The 21,957-nt window shown below is 68.8% G+C and overlaps 3 protein-coding genes and 1 non-coding gene across 5 annotated transcripts; 1 reads left to right on the top strand and 3 right to left on the bottom strand.

Annotated features, from left to right (window-relative positions):
• Positions 1–892: 892 nt before the first annotated feature.
• PREB (prolactin regulatory element binding) lies at positions 893–4,913 on the bottom strand. 2 transcript variants are annotated; one of them, XM_058020622.1, is made up of 9 exons: positions 4,766–4,913; positions 4,110–4,302; positions 3,505–3,725; positions 2,879–2,959; positions 2,680–2,807; positions 1,711–1,884; positions 1,570–1,642; positions 1,341–1,500; positions 893–1,249 (listed from the first exon to the last, which is right to left on the bottom strand). In XM_058020622.1, exons 1-9 carry the CDS (start codon positions 4,898–4,900, stop codon positions 1,155–1,157), a joined length of 1,260 nt encoding a protein of 419 aa, XP_057876605.1. In that variant the 5' UTR covers positions 4,901–4,913; the 3' UTR covers positions 893–1,154. The 2 variants fall into 2 exon arrangements, with proteins under 2 accessions (XP_057876605.1, XP_057876606.1); XM_058020623.1 differs by having other exon boundaries at positions 2,680–2,804.
• A 1,113-nt stretch (positions 4,914–6,026) lies between these two features.
• On the bottom strand, positions 6,027–13,534 carry SLC5A6 (solute carrier family 5 member 6). Its single transcript, XM_058021760.1, has 18 exons — positions 13,036–13,534; positions 12,014–12,078; positions 11,520–11,931; positions 10,898–11,379; positions 10,687–10,752; positions 10,484–10,535; positions 10,341–10,408; positions 10,099–10,253; positions 9,443–9,583; positions 8,692–8,821; positions 8,535–8,623; positions 8,333–8,445; positions 8,174–8,241; positions 7,963–8,049; positions 7,682–7,869; positions 6,828–6,931; positions 6,641–6,762; positions 6,027–6,505 (listed from the first exon to the last, which is right to left on the bottom strand). Exons 1-18 carry the CDS (start codon positions 13,532–13,534, stop codon positions 6,356–6,358), a joined length of 2,991 nt encoding a protein of 996 aa, XP_057877743.1. The 3' UTR covers positions 6,027–6,355.
• A 287-nt stretch (positions 13,535–13,821) lies between these two features.
• On the top strand, positions 13,822–17,049 carry ATRAID (all-trans retinoic acid induced differentiation factor). The gene is made up of 7 exons (XM_058021759.1): positions 13,822–13,905; positions 14,360–14,490; positions 14,776–14,847; positions 15,589–15,660; positions 15,819–15,940; positions 16,029–16,129; positions 16,687–17,049. Exons 1-7 carry the CDS (start codon positions 13,822–13,824, stop codon positions 16,789–16,791), a joined length of 687 nt encoding a protein of 228 aa, XP_057877742.1. The 3' UTR covers positions 16,792–17,049.
• A 689-nt stretch (positions 17,050–17,738) lies between these two features.
• On the bottom strand, positions 17,739–17,902 carry LOC131082160 (U1 spliceosomal RNA). The gene has a single exon (XR_009114318.1). It is a non-coding gene; the product is annotated as a U1 spliceosomal RNA (small nuclear RNA).
• Between the last annotated feature and the right edge of the window lie 4,055 nt (positions 17,903–21,957).

Below are 21,957 nucleotides of genomic sequence, written 5' to 3'. Positions count from 1 at the left end.
CCCGCGGCCTCGGGCTGCGGCAGGACGAGAACAGCGGACTCGAGAACAGCGAGCCGGGGCTGGCGCTGCCGGGGTCGGGCCCGTGGGAACCCGGGAGAGGGGCGGGGGCTGTTCCGGGAGCTGCTCCGGTTCCCGCGCGGCGGCGGGGATGCGCTGGCACGGCCGGGGGGTGCGCGGGGCACGGAGAGCGCGTGGGACCGGCGGGCGCTGCTCACCCAGCGCAGCCCCCGGTACACGCTCAGCCCGCACTGCCCAGCCCGGTACCGCCCCTGCCCCCGGTACGCACCCAGCCCGCACAGCCCAGCCCGGTACCGCCGGTGCCCCCCGGTGCCCACTCACGCAGCCCCGTTCGCGTGTCGGTGCCGCCCGCCCCGCCCCGGGGCCACGTAGCCGACACGTCCCGGCGCTGCCACCGCGGCCGGGAGCGGCCCCGCCCGGCCCGGCCCTGCCGGGATTCGGCCGCACGCAGGTGCCCCGGGGCAGCACCGGGGTAACCGGGACCTGCCCCTCCAAACGGGCCCGGGATCCGTGGTCACAGCAGGGACGGGGCCACGCAGGTGGGTGGGACCCCCCAAAGACCCCCACGGTCCCGGGCAGAGCCGGGCCAGGCCAACGGCACCGACCCCCGGCGCCGCAGCAGCACCGGGTCGGGCCGTGCCGGTACACACGGTCCCGGGGGCCCGGAGAGCCAGCCAGCCCCCGTGCCAGACCGGCCCCGAGGGCACACCCGGCCCGGAGCCCCGGACAGCCAGCCCCCGTGCCACACCGAGGGCACACCCGGCCCGGAGCCCCAGACAGCCAGCCCCCGTGCCACACCGAGGGCACACCCGGCCCGGATCACGGTGCCCCCGGCCCCAGGCGCGCTCCCCCAGCACACGCGGACAGCACTGCCTTCATGCTCCAGTTTAATGGCAGCAGCAGGGCAGGGGCCAGCAGGACCCTCCTGTCCCGGGCTAGGAGATGGCCCTGTCCCGGGCCAGCCCTGCCCTGCTGCCAGCACGGCCCCACAGGGACGGCGCCCTGCGTGCCTCCCTGACCCGCGCCTGCTCCCCGAGCGCCAGCGGGGACAGCGGGGCCAGGGCTGGTCCCTCGTGTGCTTCACAGTCTGTGTGGGGTGCGGGGAGGCTGGGGGGTCCCTCCGGGGGGGCAGGGGGCTACAGGAAGCCCGGGAAGGCGAGCTGCAGCAGCAGGATGGTGACCACGATGAGCCCGGCACAGAGCAGCAGCAGCAGCCAGACAGGGAGGGAGCCTGTGGGACAGGAGGGGTCAGCGCAGGCTGCAGTGCAGTGCAGCCCCCTGCACGGAGGAGCAGAGGAGCCCAGGGGCAGCCCCAGACGTACGGCGGGTGGGCAGCAAGTGCAGCTTGCAGCGGCTGTCCACGGCCACGCTGAGCAGGGCGGCCTCGTGGCCCCCCAGCAGCTCCCGCCCGGGCCGGCTCTCGGGGACGAAGGCCACGTCGGTCACCACGATGCCGTGGGCCTCCTTCACGTAGTACAGCCTCTGGGGGCACACGGGAGGTGAGGGGCTGCGGGGGGAGCCCGGGGCTGCCCCCAGCCCTGCCCCACTCACCTGCAGCGAGAAGGCAATGTGGATGGCCACGGAGCCCGTCACCGTGCCCAGCCCCAGGAACGTGCCCGAGTCACTGCGAGGGGAGCACGGTGAGCGGGGGCTGCCACGGCCCCCGGCCCGCACCCACCGGCCCCGGGCTACCTGATGGAGAGGCAGGAGACCACCTCGGAGCCGCAGGGCCGCGTCAGCAGTGGCAGGAAGCTCTTCCCATCCCACTTGGTCAGGTAGCAGGGCGGGGGGCGGCGCTCCCGCTTGTGGGGCACCTGCACCGTGTAGAGCCGCAGGGCCCCAGCACTGCCCTCCACGGCCCCAAACCTGACACAGGGAGAGGGGCACGGGGGGAATGGGGCACGTGGGGTGCAGCCCCTCATCAGCAGCACTGTCCCATCCCCACATGGCCCCAGCCCCCTCCACGGCCCCAAACCTGCCACAGGGAGAGGGGCACGGGGGGCATGTGGGGCGCAGCCCCTCACCACCACCACTGTCCCATCCCCACATGGCCCCAAACCCCTCCACGGCCCCAAACCTGCCACAGGGAGAGGGGCACGGGGGGCACGTGGGGCGCAGCCCTTCATCAGCACCGCTGTCCCATCCACACATGGCCCCAGCCCCCTCCACGGCCCCAAACCTGCCACAGGGACAGGGGCACGGGGGGCACGTGAGGCGCAGCCCCTCACCACCACCACTGTCCCATCCCCACATGGCCCCAAACCCCTCCACAGCCCCAAACCTGCCACAGGGACAGGGGCACGGGGGGCACGTGGGGCGCAGCCCCTCACCACCACCACTGTCCCATCCACACATGGCCCCAGCCCCCTCCCCCTACAGCTTCCAGCAGAGCCCAGGAGACCCCTTCCCACAGACCCAGCAGGAACAGTGACAGGGCAGGGCAGCAGCCAGGGGTGGCCCGTTCCCAGCCCCATGGCTCCTCCCCACCTCCTGCCCCATGACCCAGGCCCCTGCCCAGTCCCATGCCCCTCCCTGTTGCCCTGCCCAGCCCCAGTACCCAGCTCCAGCCCTCTGAGCTGCCCCAGCTCTCTCTGAGCTGCCCAGCCCCAGTGCCCAGCTCCAGCTCTGTCTGAGCTGCCCAGCCCCGTGCCCAGCCCTCACCTGCACGCCTGGTAGCGATAGGCCTTGTCGGGGATGCCGGGCAGGTTCTCGTGCCAGCGCAGCCCTGTCACCAGCTGGTCCCGCTGCCACACGCAGCACTGGAAGTCCCTGCCCGCCGTCACCACCTGCTGCACACAGCACAGGGGTCTGAGGCCCCTCTCCTGCGGGCCCAGGGAGCTGGGGAGCCCCTGACACCCACCTTGTTGTCAGGGCCCAGAGCGATGTCCTCAATTTCCCCGTCGTGGGCTCTGAACTCCAATGTCTTCTTCATGCTGGGGAACTGCAGGGGCAGAGCTGGTGTGGGCACTGGGCAGGGCCAGGCCCTGCCGTGGTACCGTGGGGAGCAGTGTTAGGTGAGCACAGGTGCTGCCCATCCAGCCATCCCTGCCCAATGCCCGCTGCCATCGGCGCGGCAACGGCGGCCACTGCTCCTCCGGGTCTGTCCCAGCTCCCCCTGCCAGCCTGGTCCCCGTGCCCACCCTGGCTCCTCATGCCTGCCCTTCAGTCCTCTGTGCCCACATCCATTCCCCCGTGCCCCTTCTTTGCTCCCCCACATCCCCTCAGCTCCCTGTGCCCACCCTGGCTCCCCATGCCCGCGCTTCAGTCCTCTGTGCCCACATCCCCCCACCTTCCCACATCCCCCCAGCTCCCTGTGCCCACCTTGGCTCCTTCATGCCTGCCCTTCAACCCACTGTGCCCACATCCATCCATTCCCCTACATCTCCCCACCTTCCCACGTCCCCCCAGCTCCCTGTGCCCACCTTGGCCCACCAGGCTCCCCTCAGCCCCGCTGCCCAGCCAGTGCCCCCGGCAGGCCGTGCCCACCTCCCAGAGGCGCAGGAAGCCGTCGGCGCCGCCCGTGGCCAGCAGGGCTCCGTCGGCGCTGAAGCGCACGGCCTTCTGCAGCGCGTCGGGGCTGAAGTCGGTGCGCACCCGCTGCAGGCTCTCCACCCTCACCTCGCGGGGCCGGCCCTGCGCGCCCTGGGCCCCGCCGCCGCCGCCGCCGCTGCCGCCCCGCCGCCGCCGCGGGCCCTTGTCCCCGCTGCCTGCTGGGCACACGGCTGGCACCGGCCTGACCGGGGCTGCCCTCCCCAGGGCGCCCTGCAGCCCCACGGCGGGCCCCACGGCACCCAGGATCCCCACGGCCTGTCCCACAGTCCCACTCACACCCTGCCCCACGGCCCCCCACACCCTGCCCCACAGCCCCACGGCTCCCCCCAGCCTGCCCCATGGCACCCAGGGGGAGGGGATTCAGGGCAGGCACAGGGGAGACCCAGGGTGGGCACGGGGTTGTTCACAGAATGCCTTATCTCCACAACACCCTTCATCCCTCCCCACAGCATGCAGGGCAGACAGGAGGGGAGTTCCGGGCCATCCGCAAGGCACAGCACAGCCCCGGGGCGAGCACTTGACACGGAGCAGCGTCTCACCGTCCTTGCCGGCCGCGCCCGGAGCCTCGGGCTCCTGCAGGCTGAAGCGCAGGATGTGGCAGCTGTTGTCCTGCCCGGCGGCAATGACGTCCCCGGCCAGCGCCATGGTCATGGTGGCGCGGGTTTCGGTGTCGTGGCAGTGCAGCAGCGAGGCGCTGAGCTGCCCGCCGATCTGCTCCAGCTGCAGGAAGTGCTGCGGGCCGGGAGGAGGCGGCGGGAGGAGCGGTCACGGCCCGGCCGCGGGGGCTGCCCGGGACACCTGCGCCTCCGCACCGCACACCGCGGCCCGGACACCGCAAACCCCCCAGGCCCCGCCGCGTCAGACCCGTCCCCGAACCCCTCCGCACCCCGCACAGCGCAAACGCCTCAGAACCTCCCCACACCCGGGCCCCTCCGCACCGCACACCCCGCACCCTTCAGGCCCTGCCGTGTCAGGCCCCCACACACACCCGGGCCCCTCCGCACCGCACACCCCGCACACCCGCACCCTTCAGGCCCCGCCGTGTCAGGCCCCCACACACACCCGGGCCCCTCCGCACCGCATCCCACACCCGCACCCAGGCCCCGCCGTGTCAGGCCCCCACACACACCCGGGTCCTTCCGCCCCCTCAGCCCGCCGCGCCCCTGTCCCCACAGCCCCGTCCCGCTCCCCGCACCACGCCATTGCGGATGCCGGTCTTGGCGGCGCCGCCGCCGCCGGCGGTGATGGCGAGCGGGCGCCGCGGGTGCAGGCGCACGGTGTAGAGCGGGAACGGCGCCCGGTACAGCTCGGCGGGACGCCGGGGCGCCATGGCACGGACGTGGCGTCAGCGCGCCGTGACGTCACGCGCTGCTGCGTCACGCCCCACCACCCGCCGGGGGTGTGGCTAACCGGGAGGGGGGCGTGGCCACGAGGGCACGGGGGGCGGGGACAGCGGGGACAGCCCGGGAGTGGGGGGAACACGGAACGGGGATCCCGGGGGGACAGCCCGGGAATGGGGGGCACACGGACCGGGGATCCCGGGGGACAGCCCGGGAATGGGGGGGACACGGACCGGGGATCCCGGGGGACAGCGGGGACAGCCCGGGAATGGGGGGCACACGGACCGGGGATCCCGGGGGGACAGCAGGGACAGCCCGGGAATGGGGGGACACGGACCGGGGATCCCGGGGGGACAGCCCGGGAATGGGGGGGACACGGACCGGGGATCCCGGGGGGACAGCCCGGGAGTGGGGGGAACACGGAACGGGGATCCCGGGGGGACAGCAGGGACAGCCCGGTGCTGGGGGGACACGGACCGGGGATCCCGGGGGGACAGCGGGGACAGCCCGGTGCTGGGGAGAACACGGACCGGGGATCCCGAGAGGACAGCCCGGGAGTGGGGGGAACACGGAACGGGGATCCCGGGGGGACAGCCCGGGAATGGGGGGCACACGGACCGGGGATCCCGGGGGGACAGCCCGGGAATGGGGGGGACACGGACCAGGGATCCCGGGGGGACAGCGGGGACAGCCTGGGAATGGGGGGGACACGGACCGGGGATCCCGGGGGGACAGCCCGGGAATGGGGGGGACACGGACCGGGGATCCCGGGGGGACAGCAGGGACAGCCCGGGAATGGGGGGGACACGGACCGGGGATCCCGGGGGGACAGCAGGGACAGCCCGGTGCTGGGGGGGACACGGACCGGGGATCCCGGGGGGACAGCCCGGGAATGGGGGGGACACGGACCGGGGATCCCGGAGGACAGCAGGGACAGCCCGGGAATGGGGGAAATGGCGGCTCCTGGGGGGCAGTGGGACCCCCAAACCTGGGGATACCCCCGTGCTGTGGCCCCATGGGGACCCCAGTGACTGTGAACATGGGGCACCTGTGGGATCCCCCCGTGTTTGGGGACACGGCAGCGTCGGGCTGTTCCTCGGGACCCCACAGCGCCTGAGCCCCAGAACCATTTATTGGGGAACACCGAACACAGAGACAGGCGCCAGGGCTCGAGGGCACACAGCCCCGGCCCCGGAGCGGTGTGTAAGGCACGTGGCTGGCCCGGGGGCACCACACAACGTCCCGGCCTGCACAGGGCGGGGGGCGCCGCTCCGACCCCCCGGCCGTGGTCCCAGAGCCGCGGGCGGGGCAGCCCAGCAGCGCCCCGCCGTTCCTCGGCACCGCGGGCACGTCCCGAGGCGGTGCTCCAAGGGGGTGCCAGGAGCCCCGGCCGTGTGAGGATGCCCCGCAGGGCAGGGGGTGCCCAGGACCCCCGTGCCGGGCTGTCAGAAGGAGGTTTCCTGCACGGCGTAGAGCGGGGCGCCGGCGCTGCGCACGAAGCCCTGTCCCTCGTCCCCTCGCAGCTCGGGGCCGGGGGCGGACAGCCCGTTGGGCACCCCGTGGCTCTTCTCCGAGCTGTCCCCATGGCCAGGGGCCTGTGGGGACACAGGGGGGCACAGGGGGGCAGCAGGGGCAGAAGGGGCGTGGGGGACACAGGGGAGGCACAGGGGGGCACGGGGTACCCCCATGTCCTCCCTTTCCCCGGGGTTCTGGGGGGGTCTCTCCCTCACCTGGGCAGGGTCGGCTGCCCCGCAGCAGAGCCAGTGGCGGAGTTTGGGGGGCAGGCAGCAGAGCAGCCAGGGCAGCACGGGGGAGATGGTGCGGGGGTCCAGGGCCGCGGCCGGCGTGGGGCCTGGGGGTGCAGGGCCGTGAGCGGGGCAGGGGCACCGGGGCAGCCCCCCAGCACCCCGCACTCACCGGTGAGCAGGCTGACCAGCACCCCCACCACGATGACGGTGGTGGAGTTGTGGGCACTGTACCACATGTAGGACAGGCTGTAGAAACGCTGCAGCCCCGTGGGGCTGGGGGACACGGTGTGAGCACGAGGGGTGGAGCAGCCCCCTGAGACCCTGCACACCCACCCGAGACCCTGCACACCCACCTGAGACACTTCACACCCCCCTGAGACCCTGCACACCCACCCGAGACCCTGCACACACACCTGAGACCCTGCACACACACCCGAGACCCTGCACACACACCTGAGACACTTCACACCCTGCACACCCACCCGAGACCCTGAACACACACCTGAGACCCTGCACACCCTGCACACCCACCCGAGACCCTGCACACACACCTGAGACACTTCACACCCACCTGAGACACTGCACACCCCCCTGAGACCCTGCACACCCACCTGAGTCACTTCACACCCCCCTGAGACCCTGCACACCCTGCACACACACCCGAGACCCTGCACACACACCTGAGACCCTGCACACACACCCGAGATCCTGCACACACACCCGAGACCCTGCACACCCTGCACACCCACCCCACACCCTGCACACCCACCCGAGACCCTGCACACCCCCCTGAGACCCTGCACACCCACCCGAGACCCTGCACACCCTGCACACCCCCCTGAGACCCTGCACACCCACCCGAGACCCTGCACACACACCCGAGACCCTGCACACCCTGCACACCCCCCTGAGACCCTGCACACCCACCCAAGACCCTGCACACACACCTGAGACCCTGCACACACACCCGAGACCCTGCACACTCTGCACACCCACCCAAGACCCCGCACACCCAGCACTCACCTCGGGGGCGGTGCTGAGGTGGGGGGCAGCAGCGTGGTGCCCAGCACAGTGCTGAGGTTGCCCACGGCGGGGAGCGCCGTGCTGTTGGCCGGGGGCACCCCGCCGGCCTGTGCTGCGCTCTGCAGGAAGCTGCCAATGCCCACCCAGAAGGCCATGGCCAGCCCGGCCAGCAGCCCCACCACGGCTCCCTGTGACAGGGACAGACAAGGGCACTGGGGAGCCCCACAGCTCCCCACGCAGCCGTGCAGGGCTGGGGACACTGTCTGGGTGAGGACACTCACGGTGGGGTTGGCGCAGGGGAAGAACATGCCCAGGCAGAAGAGCCCCAGGAGCGGGCCCCCCACCATGCCGAAGATGCTGATGGCTGCCTGTGGGGACACGGCCCTCAGCCCCGTGCCCTGGGGACCCCGGGGGTCCCTCACCCCTCTGGGGTGCCAGGGGCGCCAGGGCCGGGGTCCCTCACCCCTCTGGGGTGCCACCGCCCGTGCCTACCTGCAGCACGGGTCCCAGCATGGAGGACACGTAGGCCATGCCCAGGCAGAGCAGCCCATAGCCGAGAGCTGGGGAGGGGAGGGGGCTGTCAGGGCAGTGCTGGGGACCCCCGCAGCACGCCAGCCCCGCGGCTGCCCCCCGGGCACCCCCATCGCTCACCCAGCAGCTTGGAGAGCAGCGTGGCCCGCGACTCCGAGAGCCCGGGGAGGTGCGGCCGCACCAGGTCCTCCATGGTCACCGTGGCCAGCGAGTTGAAGGCGGAGGAGATGGTGCTGGGGGGGACAGGGAGCAGGAGGGGGCTCGGCCGGGACCCCTGAGCACCCCTGAGCGCACCTGAGCCCCGCCCAGGGCCGGCACTCACCTGAGGGCGCCGCTGAACAGGCAGGCCACAAAGAGCCCGGGCAGCCCCGGCAGGTCCCGCAGCACGTCCATGACGAAGAACAGCACCAGCTGTGGCAGGAGGGGGGTCAGTGCGGGGCTCGGGGCAGCGGGGGACACGCGAGGGGCTCTCAGCCCACCTGGTCAGAGGAGGCAGGGCGATGGCCGGGCGCCAGCGGGTGCTCCAGGTCGTACACGAACATGACGAGCCCCGTGAGGCAGCTGAGGCACAGCACGATCTGCTGGCAGGGGAACACGGCGTAGCAGGAGCTGCGGGGCCGTGGGGCCGTCAGACAGGGCACTGGTGGGGCCCACCCCGGCTGGGGGAGCCCAGCCCAGCCCCACTCTCAGCCTAGCCCAGCCCAGCTCGGCACAGCCCAGCCCAGCCCAGCCCAGCCCAGCCCAGCCCAGCCCAGCCCCACTCACAGCCCAGCCCAGCCCCACTCACAGCCCAGCCCAGCCCAGCTCGGCCCAGCCCAGCCCTACTCACAGCCCAGCCCAGCCCAGCTCGGCCCAGCCCAGCCCCACTCACTCACAGCTTGGCCCAGCCCCACTCACAGCCCAGCCCCACTCACAGCTCGGCCCAGCCCAGCTCGGCCCAGCCTGGCCCGGCCCAGCTCGGCCCAGCCCAGCCCCACTCTCAGCCCAGCCCAGCCCAGCCCAGCCCAGCTCGGCACAGCCCAGCCCCACTCACTCACAGCTTGGCCCAGCCCAGCCCCACTCACAGCCCAGCCCGGCCCAGCTCGGCCCAGCCCAGCCCCACTCACTCACAGCTTGGCCCAGCCCAGCCCCACTCACAGCCCAGCTCGGCCCAGCTCGGCCCAGCCCAGCCCCACTCACAGCCCAGCCCAGCCCAGCCCGGCCCGGCCCAGCCCAGCCCCACTCACTCACAGCTTGGCCTCGCGCTCGCTGCGGGCGCACAGGTAGCGCTGCACCTGCGCCTGGTTCACCCCATACAGCGACAGCATCATGAAGATCCCGCCCACGGACAGCGACCAGAAGGTGTGCCGCTCCAGGGGGTTGGGGTCCAGGCTGTGGGGAGCACGGGGGGGGTCATGCTGAAGGTCCTCACTGCCTCCCCATACCCCAGGGGAAGGAGGGTAACAGGGGTGGGCCACACCAGCACTGCAGGGTCCCATTCCCCCAGAGCAGCCCAGGTGCCCCCAGAGCAGCCCAGGTGCCCCCATGGCAGCCCAGGGGTCCCAGACCAGCCCAGGTGCCCCAGGTGTCCCCAGACCAGCCCAGGTGTCCCAGAGCAGCCCAGGGGTCCCAGACCAGCCCAGGTGCCCCCAGAGCAGCCCAGGTGCCCCCATGGCAGCCCAGGTGTCCCAGAGCAGCCCAGGTGCCCCAGGTGCCCCCAGAGCAGCCCAGGTGTCCCCAGACCAGCCCAGGTGTCCCAGAGCAGCCCAGGTGTCCCCAGAGCAGCCCAGGTGTCCCAGACCAGCCCAGGTGCCCCCATGGCAGCCCAGGGGTCCCAGAGCAGCCCAGGTGCCCCCATGGCAGCCCAGGTGCCCCCATGGCAGCCCAGGGTCCCGGGGATGGCTCACTCGATGCCGGCGATCTTGCCGTGCTGCTCGGCCACGCGCCACACTCGGGCCATGCCCCCCACCCGCCAGGCGCCCACCACGATGACGGCCACCTGCCCCGCCAGCATCACCAGCGTCTGGAACACGTCTGTCCAGATGACAGCCTTGAGGCCACCCTGTGGGGACACAGGAGCGTCAGCACGGGCTGGCAGCGCTCACCTGGCATGGCATGGCACGGCATGGCACAGGGAGCAGGGACTCACCAGTGTGGTGTAGAGCGTGCAGACCAGCCCCATGGTGAGCACGGCGCTCCAGAGGTCAAAGCCCGTCACTGGAGGTGGCAGAGGACATTACTGGGGTGAGGGGCAGCACCCCCAGCATGGCCCCACACCTGTCCCCATCCTACCTGCGTTGAGGGCCAGGGCAGGAGCGTAGAGCACCACCCCCATGTAGATGACCTGTGGGGAGGGAGAGCGGTGCTGAGCTGTGCCCAGCGCCCCAGACCCTGCAGCCCCACGGCCCCACGGCCAGCCCCCCAGACCCTGCAGCCCCACGGCCCCACAGCCAGCCCCCCAGACCCTGCAGCCCCACGGCCCCCGCCCCACTGACCATCTGGAAGATGAAGGTGATGGTGCCCAACATCCGCACGGTCTTGTTGAAGCGCAGCTCCAGGTACTGCCAGGAGAGAGGTCAGGGCACCTGACTGCAGAGTGCTGTGTGCTCCCGCGTCACCTGCCCTCCCTGTGTCCCCCCTGCCCTCCCCATGTTCCCCCCTGTGCCCTCCCGTGTCCCCCCTGTCCCCTCGCGTGTCCCTGCCCACCTCGTAGGTGCTGGTGATGCGCAGGCGGTAGAAGACGGGGATGAAGATGTGCGCGGGGATGAGCAGCCCCAGCAGGTAGGAGCAGCCCAGGAACCAGTACTCGGTGCCGAAGCGAAAGATCTCGGCGGGCACGCCCAGGATGGCCACGGCCGACTGGAAGGAGGCGAGCAGGGACAGCGCCACGGGCAGGCAGCCCATGTCACGGTTGGCCAGCAGGAACTCCTGCACCGTGCGCTGCCGGTCGCCGCTCAGCGCGTAGAAGAGCCCGATGGCGGAGGAGAGCACGAGGAGCAGCGCGAAGATGCTGTAGTCGATGGCCGTGAACTCCATGCCGAGCGCTGTGTCCCCGCCGTGTCCCCGCCGCCGTGTCCCCGCCGCTGTCCCGCCGCTGTCCCGCCGGCCGCATGGGCGCACCGGAGCCCGCAGCGCGTCCCGAGCGGCACCGGCGCGGCGCTGCCAGCTGCGGGAGCGCCGTGTCAGTGCTGCGGGACCCGGGCTCGCTCTGCTCAGCCCCAGGGAGCCAGAGCGGGGAAAACGCCCGTCCCTCCTCCTCCTCCTCCTCCTCCTCCTCCTCCTCCTCCTCCCCCCTCTGGGCCGGGCTCGTCCCCCCGGGCCACCCCACCTGCCCCGCCGAAGGAAACTGGAGAGTCTTCAAAGAGCACCGAGACAATGGCTGCACAAACAGTCCCACCCGGACCCCCGCAGCACCGGCACCGCCGGTCCCGGCGGAACGGGCCAAGCCCAACACGGCCGCCTCCGGTGCGGGACGGCCCCGGTGCCAGCGAGCCAAAGGCAACAGGACCACCCCCGGAGCCCAACAGCCTGGAGCCCGCAGCGCCGCTCCCAGCGAGCCAAACCCAGCCTGACCCAACCACCGAGCCCGGCACGGCCCCACCAAACCCGGCAGCACCGGTCCCACCGGCAGCCGAGGAACCCAGCCCAACCGCTCCAGCAGCACAGGGCCCCGTCAGAGCTGCCCCGGCACAGAGGGACGGGCAGGGGGCGGCTGGCACGGACAGACGGACAGGGGGCGGCTGGCACGGACAGACGGACAGGGGGCGGCTGGACAGACAGACAGACAGGGGGCACCTGGCACGGACAGACAGACAGACAGACAGGGGGCGGCTGGAACGGACAGACGGACAGGGGGCGGCTGGCACGGACAGACAGACAGGGGGCACCTGGCACGGACAGACAGACGGACAGGGGGCAGCTGGCACGGACAGACGGACGGGGGGCGGCTGGACAGACAGACAGGGGGCACCTGGCACGGACAGACAGACAGACAGACAGGGGGCGGCTGGCACGGACAGACAGATGGACAGGGGGCGGCTGGCAGCCGCAGGGCAGCAGCCAGGTGGGGCAGACACCTGTGCATCCACCCTGAGCCCTCTGACCCTGACCCCCCTGCGCTCTGACCCCGGCCTGGCTCCTGAGGAACAGGAGGGCACAGCCGGGCACTGCTGTCCCTGCCCGCCCCCGCACCCAGAGGGCATCCAGAGGGCACCTGGGAGCAGCAGATGCCACAGGGCTGTGCCAGGATAGCCCCTGTCCCGGCCTGGGAGGGGGAGCAGGCTGAGGGGACCCTCTGTCCCAGCAGGGCAGCCTTGGGGGCACAGGGAGGACAAGTGTGGAGCGGGGGTGGCAGCCAGGGAGTGGCACGGTGCCCACCGTGTGCCACGGTGATCCCTGCAGGAATGCTTGCCTGGGCAACGCTTGGTGGGATTAGGCTGAGCCCCTCCTGGCAGCCCTGGCACAGCCTGCCCGGGCCTGCCCGCCCCACAGGGCCGGGGGCAGCGGCGCTGGCACGGGGCTGGCACGGGGCTCGGAGCGCCAGCGGTGCCAGGGTGGGGAATGGGGTGAGAGGGCAGCGCCTGTGCCGCCACCCGCCCCGGCCTGTCCCCGAGCAGGACGGGCGCCACGTGCGGCAGCTCATGGCCAGGGTCCAAGGTCGCTCCCGCACTCCCCGTGCAGACTAAACACGGGCGGGAGGTCACGGGCGGCCCCGGCGGGCGCGGCACAGCCCAGCCCAGGGCTCGGTGCCCCCTCGGTGCCGCCCGCAGCCCCGGTGTCCCCACACCCCGTCCCTGGTGTGGTGACCCCCAGCCCTGCTGCCCCTCGCCCAGAGTGTGCCCCACAAACGCAGCAGCGCCAGCCCGGGCTCTCCCGGCCCCAGGGTGTCCCCGCGTGGTGAGCCCGCTGCCCGGTCCCGGCCGTGCCCAGCCCGCCTGCCCCGGTGCCCCGCTCCTCACGCTCCATCACAGCCTCCCTGTCACCCCGTGCCACCGGCGCTGTCCCCGGTGCCCTCATCCCGGGGCTCTCCTCGCCTTTCCCGGTGTCCGCGGTGTCCGCGGTGTCCCTAACACGGGGCTCCGCTCCCTGTCCCCGCTGTCCCCATCCCGGGGCTCCGCTCCCCCTCTCCGGTGTGCCCGGTGGCCGCAGCCGGGGGCTCTGCTCCTCGCCTCCAGCGCTCCCATCCCCGGTGTCCCCATCCCGGGGTTCTCCTCCCCGTGCCCATCCCGGGAGCCCCGGTCCCCGCCGCCCGCAGAGCGCCCGGTGCCGGCGGCGGGAGGCGGCGGTGACCTTGTCCCGCGGCCCCGGCGCGACACTCACCGGCGGCGGCAGCACTCTCCACATGTGCCGCCGCAGCCGGGGCGCGCCGGGATGACGCCGGGGCAGGCGGGGCCGCTCCCGCCGCCGCTTCCGCCGCTGCTGACGGCATCACCGGGGGCCCGCGGGGCTCCGCTCCGGTCCCGGTCCCCATCCCCGTCCCCGGCCCCATCCCCGCCCTCGGGCGGTCACCGCGCCCCGGTGCCCGCGCTGCCGGCGCCCGCCGGGGCCTGGCTCGGTTCCAGAGGGCGCCCGGGCCGTGCCGGCGCGGGGGGAACGGGCACGGAGCCGCTCGGGGTGCCCGGTGCGCGGGGATGAGCGGGGCCGTGCGCGGGTTCGCGCTGTTGCCGCTGCTGCTGCCGCTGCTACTGCTGCCCCGGGCCGCCCGCGGGGCCGCGGTGAGCACCGGGAGCGGGGCCGCGGAAACCGGGGAGGGCCGCAAACGGGGGCTCCGGTGGGCGCAGGCTGTCACGGATCAGGGGTGCCCAGGGGTCAGGGAGTCCCCGGTCGGGGCTGTCCTGAGGCCGGGGGTGCCCGGCTTGGAGGTGCCCGGCTTGGAGGTGCCCGGTTTGGGGAAGCCGTGGGTCGCCCTAAGGCCAGGGAGGTTCTCCTTCTCCGGGGAGCGCCGGTACCGGGGGTTGGGCCACGCCCGGGGGCGGGATGCTCGGGACCCTGGGGATGGTGCCCGTGCCCCCTGGACCCTGGGGATGGTGCCCGTGCCCCCTGGACCCTGGGGATGCTGCCCGTGCCCCCTGGACCCTGGGGATGGTGCCCGTGCCCCATAGACCCGGGGATGGTGCCCGTGCCCCATAGACCCGGGGGATGTTCCCCATTCCCCCTCGGCCTCCCCAGGTGTGCGGGCTCTGCCCGGGGCCGCCGCGGAACGGCTCCATCGTGTCCCGGTTCTGTGAGTCCCAGCGGGACGCCGAGAGCGACGGGCGCTGCTGCCGGGAGCGGGGCCCGGCCCCGGGGCTGCTGCTGGGGTACGGGGGCCCGGGGAGGGCGGGGATGCCCAGGCTGGGGGGATCGGGTGCTGGGGGGTCGGGGGCTGCATGGAGGGGGATGGAGGGTGCCGGGCTGGGTCTGGGGCTCGCTCGGTGCCAGGGGAGCGGCGGGGCTGGGCAATGCCGGGTGGGGCATCCTGCGTGGTGGTGCGGGGGGATCGGGTACAGGCCGGGGCTGGGATGGAGCTGGGGGTCACAGGGGCCTCAGGGGAGGTGTGGGGGACAGGCACTGCTGCTGTGTCCCCAAGCACTGCCCCTTCCCAGGCTGGACCTGAGCAACTGCTCCCTGCAGAGCGTTCCCCCGGGACTGGCCGAGGCCACGGCTGCCTTCGTCCTGTGAGTTCCCTGGTTGGGGCAGGTTTGGTGGGACATTCCCTGGGCCCAGCACAGGGCCTGGGACAGGTTTGGTGGGACATTGCTGTGGGCCCAGCACAGGAGTTGGGGCAGGTTTGGTGGGACATTGCTGTGGGCCCAGCCCAGGAGTTGGGGCAGGTTTGGTGGGACATTGCTGTGGGCCCAGCCCAGCGCAGGGGTTGGGGCAGGTTTGGTGGTGGGACATCCCCGTGGGCCCAGCCCAGGAGTTGGGGCAGGTTTGGTGGTGGGACATTCCCTGGGCCCATGCTGGCACGTTGGATGAGCCACATGGTCACACCTTGGCTTTTGCCGCAGTGCCACGGTGTCCTCATCCCCGGGCTGGGGAGACAGCAGTCAGGGAGCTGCCACGTCCAGGGCTCAGTGTCCAGATGAGCCCAGCGAGCCGTGCTGGCCCTCAGGGCACCGTGACACCTCGGCTTGGCAGGGTATTTGTTAATGACCAAGCACCGTGACACCTCAGCTCCTCAATGTTTTTGTTAATGACCAAGCACCGTGACACCTCAGCTTATCAGTGATTTGGTTAATGACCAAGCGCTCCCTCGGCAGCTCTGCAGAGACCTTTGAGCCCTGTGGGGCTGCAGGGCTGCACTCCCAGGGCCTGGGGCGGGCAGGGGGCGCTGGGGGCATGGGCACCGCCTGAGTTCAGCGCGGTGCCAGGGGCACTGTGGTACAGGGTGGCACTGGGGCTCCGTGTGCTTGCAGGGACCTGAGTGAGAACCCGCTGACAGCCGTCCCCAGTGCTTCCTTCCGGGGCTTCACCCAACTGCAGAGCCTGTGAGTGCTGGGGGAGTGGGGCTGGGAGTCACCACGGTGCCCGGGCTGGGCTGTGCCTGTGCTGGGCTGTGCCCGGGCTGGGCTGTGCCCGGGCTGGGCTGTGCCCACACTGAGCTGTGCCCACACTGAGCTGTGCCCACACTGAGCTGTGCCCACAGCGCGGTGCCGCCGGCGCTGGAGTGCCCGGGTGGGAGTGACGCCTGGCAGGACGTGACAGTGGACAGGAGCAGCCGGCTGTGCCAGGGACAGAGGAACACCTGCAACAGCTCCGAGCAGCTTGGTACAGTGTGGAGCTGGCACTGGGTGTGCGGGGCTGGCACTGGAGCCTGGCATTGGCCCTGACCCCCTGCTCTGCTCTGCTCTGCCAGCCTGGCCATGTCCTGAAAACTCCGTGTGTGCCCCCGACGGGCCCGGCCTCGTCCAGTGCCTCTGTGAGGGTCCCTTCCATGGCTACAGGTGCCTGCGAGAGGTGAGCGCTGTGGCACTGCCCTGGCTGTGTGAGATGGGCGCTGTGGCACTGCCCCTGCCCCTGGCTGTGTGAGATGGGTGCTGTGGCACTGCCCCTGCCCCTGGCTGTGTGAGGTGAGTGCTGTGGCACTGCCCTGGCTGTGTGAGATGGGTGCTGTGGCACTGCCCCTGGCTGTGTGAGGGCACTGCCCCTGCCCCTGGCTGTGTGAGGTGAGCACTGTGGCACTGCCCTGGCTGTGTGAGGTGAGTACTGTGGCACTGCCCCTGCCCCTGGCTGTGTGAGATGGGCGCTGTGGCACTGCCCTGGCTGTGTGAGATGGGCGCTGTGGCACTGCCCTGGCTGTGTGAGGTGAGCACTGTGGCACTGCCCTGGCTGTGTGAGATGGGTGCTGTGGCACTGCCCTGGCTGTGTGAGGGCACTGCCCCTGCCCCTGGCTGTGTGAGATGGGCGCTGTGGCACTGCCCTGGCTGTGTGAGGTGAGCACTGTGGCACTGCCCTGCCCCTGGGCCCTGCCTGCAGCAGCAGGGCAGCCCTGGTGCTCACTCCTGTCCTGGCAGGACACGTTCCCGACGCTTCTCTTCGGAGGAATCCTGGGCACGGCCACCGTGTCGCTGTCGCTGCTGCTGTGGGGCACGCAGCGGAGGAAGGCCAAGAGCCCCTGAGCAGGGCAGGGCTGGAGGCTCTGGGCACCATTAAAGCTGCAGGTCCTCGCCGTGTGTCCGTCTGCTTCCTTCCCAGGAAAACGGGTGTGGGGTGGAATCCATGGGAGGGGGACCATGCAAATTCCCACTGCTGTAGATACAGATTATAATGTTGGCTTTCCGCAAATATTAAAATGGGTTTGTGTGGGCAGTGTTAGAGTAACTTTGTGATATAGTTTTTACTTCTGTTAATAATTAAGCTTAGACATAGTAGTGCAATAGCTGACATCAGTGTGGTTGTGTTAAAACGCCTGCTGGGATGGGATAACATCTGATGAACACAGGATGAGCACACCTGATACAGATCTGCCAACCATCAGCACTCACCGTCTGAGGACATCGTGGACCGAAGCCCAAACGGAAGGAGATAAGAAGGAGCCAAAAGCACAGCCAAGAAACACACACGCTCTAGAAAGGCAGATCAAAGGAGGGGCATGTAAAATAGTTCCTGGAAAATGGAAACTCGTTTACTCGTTTATGGATATGCATAAGGGCCATGAATATGCAACAGGCTGATGTCATTAAAAGATATTTCAGGGGTATCCCCGAAGATAACAGGGTGCTCTTGGCTGAGTGCAACAATGCCCCTGGCAGCATTAACCTTTGCTCCATGGTCCTCGTCTCCCATTGTCCTTTATGAAACCTTTAAAATTTTCATAGGAGAGGGAACGTGTGTTCCTCAGCACGCTCCCCACGCTGGCTGCGCGCTCGGGGCTCGGGCCAGAACGGGGGGGAGCCGGAGGAGCGTCTGCACCGGGAGGTGCCCGCCCACGGTCACCGCTGCGGCCGCGGGGAACGGGGGATGACCGGGAGCCGGGCGGGCTCCGAGAGCCGGCAGGGCAAGGAACACAGCGGCCGCAATAGACACCCGTAATTAATTAATTCAGTCTATCATTAACCAGGAACACCAGGGGAGAGCGCGAACGCAGTCCCCCACTACCACAAATTATGCAGTCGAGTTTCCCGCATTTGGGGAAATCGCAGGGGTCAGCACACCCGGAGTGCAAGGGATGAGCCTCGCCCTGGGAAAACCACCTGCCTGATCATGGTGTCTCCCCTGCCAGGTAAGTATGCCCGACCCGCCCCAACGCCCGCCGCCCCCGCACAACGCACGCCCGCCCAGCACACGCCCGGCCCGGCCCGGCCCCGACCCCGCCCGGCCCTGCCGCGCTGCGGCCCGGCCCGCACGGCCCGGCACGGCCCGGCCCGCGCCAAGCCCGCGGACGCGCCGGGACAGCGCGGGCTTGGCGCGGGATCGGGCCCGGCATGCCGCGCGGCGGGGACAAATCTGCATGGACACGCCCACAACTCCCCTCAAGCCCCGCCCCCTGCGGCCCGGCCCCGCCGGGAGCCCCGAGAGCCGCGGAGCCGCTGCCTCAGACCGGGCCGGTTTGGGCCGGGCTCCGCTCCCGCCGCTGTCCCGGGCCGGGCCGGTTTGGGTCGGGCTCCGCTCCCGCCGCTGCCTCAGACCGGGCCGGTTCGGGCCGGGCTCCGCTCCCGCCGCTGCCCCGGGCCGGGCCGGTTTGGGCCGGGCTCCGCTCCCGCCGCTGCCCCGGGCCGGGCCGGTTTGGGCCGGGCTCCGCTCCCGCCGCTGCCCCGGGCCGTTCCTGCTCCGCTGCCGCCGCTGCCGGGGCTCGGGGCCGCCTCTCCCGCTGCCGGAGCTCCCTCTCCCCGGCACTGCCCGGTGCTGCCGCGCCCCTCCCGGTGCCCCCGCTCCGCTCCGCCCGCTCCTCCCGGGGCTCTCCGCTCCCTCGGGCACCATCGGCCGGGCGAGCGGCGTTCGGGGTGCGGAAAATGCGGAGTTTATGGTTGGCTTTTCGCAAATATACAAATGAATGTTATATGTGTTATGTTAGAAAGTTATGCTGTATTAATTTTCTTGAGTAGTGTGTTAAATCTAGCTTTAGGTCATAACATAAGGTTAAAATAGAAACTGTGCTATGTAAGATACTTTTTTTAAAGAAAGGACTCGCAGCGAGATAGCAGCCACAGGACACCTGAATCTTTCAGAGTGAAAGAATGTATTGCTCCATTATCAGGAGAAACGAACTTCTTCCTGCCTTGCTCAGCCCTGGAGATGCAGTTAGGATTAAGAGGAAGGAGCTGACACTGCCCAGACAGAATCCTGTGTTTGAATGGAATTTATGCATCATGTATGAGATGTATGAATATGCAACAGGTTATTGTTTTTAAGGGCTAATCCTCTGTTAACGTGGGGCCTTTTTCGGGCTTGTTTTGCCCAGAAAAGGTACCCGGACTGTCCGTAACTCATTGTTTTTATTGTGTCATATTTTCCTAATTCAAATTGTCCAAATTATTATTACTCTAATTGTATTGCTCTTTCTATAGCCATTTTTTTTACTATTAAACTTTTAAAATGTTAAAACAACTGATTGGCGTTTTTCTCACCAGCAAACCCAGAGTTTATTTATAAAAGCAAATCTCTTTTTCCATCCATCAATCAGCGCAATCCTCCCCAGCGTTTCCTTTATCCCCGATGCTGTTTTAGCTGCCAGCAGCCACAGGTTTGTTTGCACGGCCAAACCCACCGTGCCCTCAGGGCCACCGCTGCTCTGGCTCTGAGCTCCCGTGCCCTGCCCCGTCCATCCCTGGGGGGACTGGGGGTAAATTGGGGCTGGCAGTGCCCCAAACTGCACCAAAGAGCCTTTCTAGGGGTAAATTGGGGGTAAATTTGGGCTGGCAGCGCCCCAAACTGCACCAAAGAGCCTTTTTGGGGGTAAATTGTGGCTGGCAATGCCCCAAACTGTACCAAAGAGCCTTTCCAGGGGTAAATTGGGGGTAAATTGGGGCTGGCAGTGCCCCAAACTGCACCAAAGAGCCTTTCCGGGGGTAAATTGGGGCTGGCAGTGCCCCAAACTGCACCAAAGAGCCTTTTGGGGGCTAAACTGGGGCTGGCAATGCCCCAAACTGCACCAAAGAGCTTTCCCAGGGGTAAATTGTGGCTGGCAGTGCCCCAAACTGCACCAAAGAGCCTTTTGGGGGGTAAATTGGGGCTGGCAATGCCCCAAACTGCACCTGGCAGTGCCCCAAACTGCACCAGAGAGCCTTTTTGGGGGTAAATTGGGGCTGGCAGTGCCCCAAACTGCACCAAAGAGCCTTTTCAGGGGCATTGGGGGTAAATTGGGGCTGGCAGTGCCCCAAACTGCACTAAAGAGCCTTTCCACCCTGCCAGGCTGTGGGAACCCAGGGAATCCCTCTGCAGGGCTCCAGACCCTGCCCAGGGGGCTCAGGGACCCTGGCACGGAGCCCCAGACCCCCCTGAGCCTTTGATTGAGCCCTTGGGAAAACAATCACCAACCTTTATAGGGAGGGTTACAAGGCACGACAGGTTAAATAGAATGATAGTGAATTTATCACAGGGTGAAAAAATAGATTTTGGGGTTTTAGAATGGGGGTTCAGGGGGCAAGATGGAGGAATCTGGACATGTCCTGTCCTTTCTCCTTCTTCTTCCTCTTGGCCAAAGGGTCCCCAAAGACCAAACCGGAGCTGCGAGGGCACCCAAATGTGGGAATGGGCTCTCTCTTGAGGGAGTGATTAAATCATTCTGTGTCTGTCTAAAAAGGCAAAGAGCCCAGAAGTTTCTCTCCCCACTTTGGTAAACACACACCTCACAGGACCTTCAAGACTTCACCTCAAACCTAAGGTTATCTAATTAGACACAGGATAAAAAGTCTCACTTAGGAAATTCACTAGAGAAAGAAGAGAACAAAGGAAATAATCGCTTTTGTGGGGTGTTTTAGTAGGAGTAAGAACCTCTTGCCCCTGGCTCGATTTTTCTCTGTAAGAGCTTTGTTATTTTGCCTTTTAATAAAACTTTTTCTGTTTCCAACAGTGCCTCAGAAGCCATCCTGCTGATTTTATGCCATTCGGGGTAGCTGAGCTATCCCAAGTGTAACAAGTTCTCTGAGAGCTCCTAAGACCGCACTCAAAGAGAAACCCTAAAACTTTCCTGGGTGAATGGGCAGAGCTGCACTTTCCATGCATTTCCAGGGGAATATGCAAACAGAGTCCTTTGGGAAAGCTAATTGTGCATTTACTTTGGAGAAGTTAATTGTGCATTTCCTTTGGAGAAGTTAACTGTGCATTTTGCACAGCAAACCCTGCCCCAGCAGCGGCAAAGGGCACTCGGGCACGTGGAGAAAGCGATGGGGTCATTTTGTGTTCTCAGTCCCGAATGCCATGGGATGTCCGAGGGATTTCCTGCCCTGAGGATTTCCTGCCCCGAGGGATTTCCTCCCGCTGCAGCAACAACACCAATGCCCTGTTACTCCACGGTCCCTCACAGCCAGTAACTACAGACCAGGATATTCCAGTGCCCACTATTGCTGCCCCTGGCACAGATTTGGGCATTTCTGCCCTGGCACAGATTTGGTAATTGCTGCCCCTGGCACAGATTTGTTCATTTCTCGTGTCTCTTCTCCTTCCCTGGCGCTCCCTCCTGTGTCTTGGGCACCCCCTGGGCACTGCCCACCCTCTGTGCCCCCCATGTCCTTCCCGGAGTTCCCATCCCAGAGCTGGCCCCGAGTGCGAGACAGCGCCGTGAGAGAGAGAGACAGCGCCGTGAGAGAGAGACAGCGCCGCGCCTGCTGCCCGTAACGGGTCTGGGGCCCTTCGGGGACTGGTTCTGCTCTGGATCTGGCTCCGTTCCGGGTCCGGTTCCGTTCCGGGTCCGGTTCCGTTCGGGATCCGTTCCGGGTCCGGTTCCGTTCCGGGTCCGGTTCCGTTCGGGAGGGTCCGGACGCGCCCGGGCTCCGCCGCGCCGCCAGGGGGCGCCAACACGAGAGCGAGACACGAGGCGGGGTTGGGGCGGGGGCGTGGCCATGCAAATCACAGCGGGGCAGAGGGCGGTGCCAGGAAGCGATACCGATGAGTGGGCGTGTCCATGCAAATAAGCTCCCCGCCGCGCGGCATGCCGGGCCCGATCCCGCGCCAAACCCGCGCTGTCCCGGCGCGTCCGCGGGCTTGGCGCGGGCCGGGCCGTGCCGGGCCGTGCGGGCCGGGCCGCAGCGCGGCAGGGCCGGGCGGGGTCGGGGCCGGGCCGGGCCGGGCGTGTGCTGGGCGGGCGTGCGTTGTGCGGGGCGGGCGGGCGTTGGGGCGGGTCGGGC

This window comes from Melospiza georgiana, chromosome 3, assembly GCF_028018845.1.
Source record: "Melospiza georgiana isolate bMelGeo1 chromosome 3, bMelGeo1.pri, whole genome shotgun sequence".
Taxonomy (NCBI): Eukaryota; Metazoa; Chordata; class Aves; order Passeriformes; family Passerellidae; genus Melospiza; species Melospiza georgiana.
The sequence above is the reverse complement of the archived record's forward strand: the minus strand, read 5'-3'. Positions and strand labels throughout refer to the sequence as shown.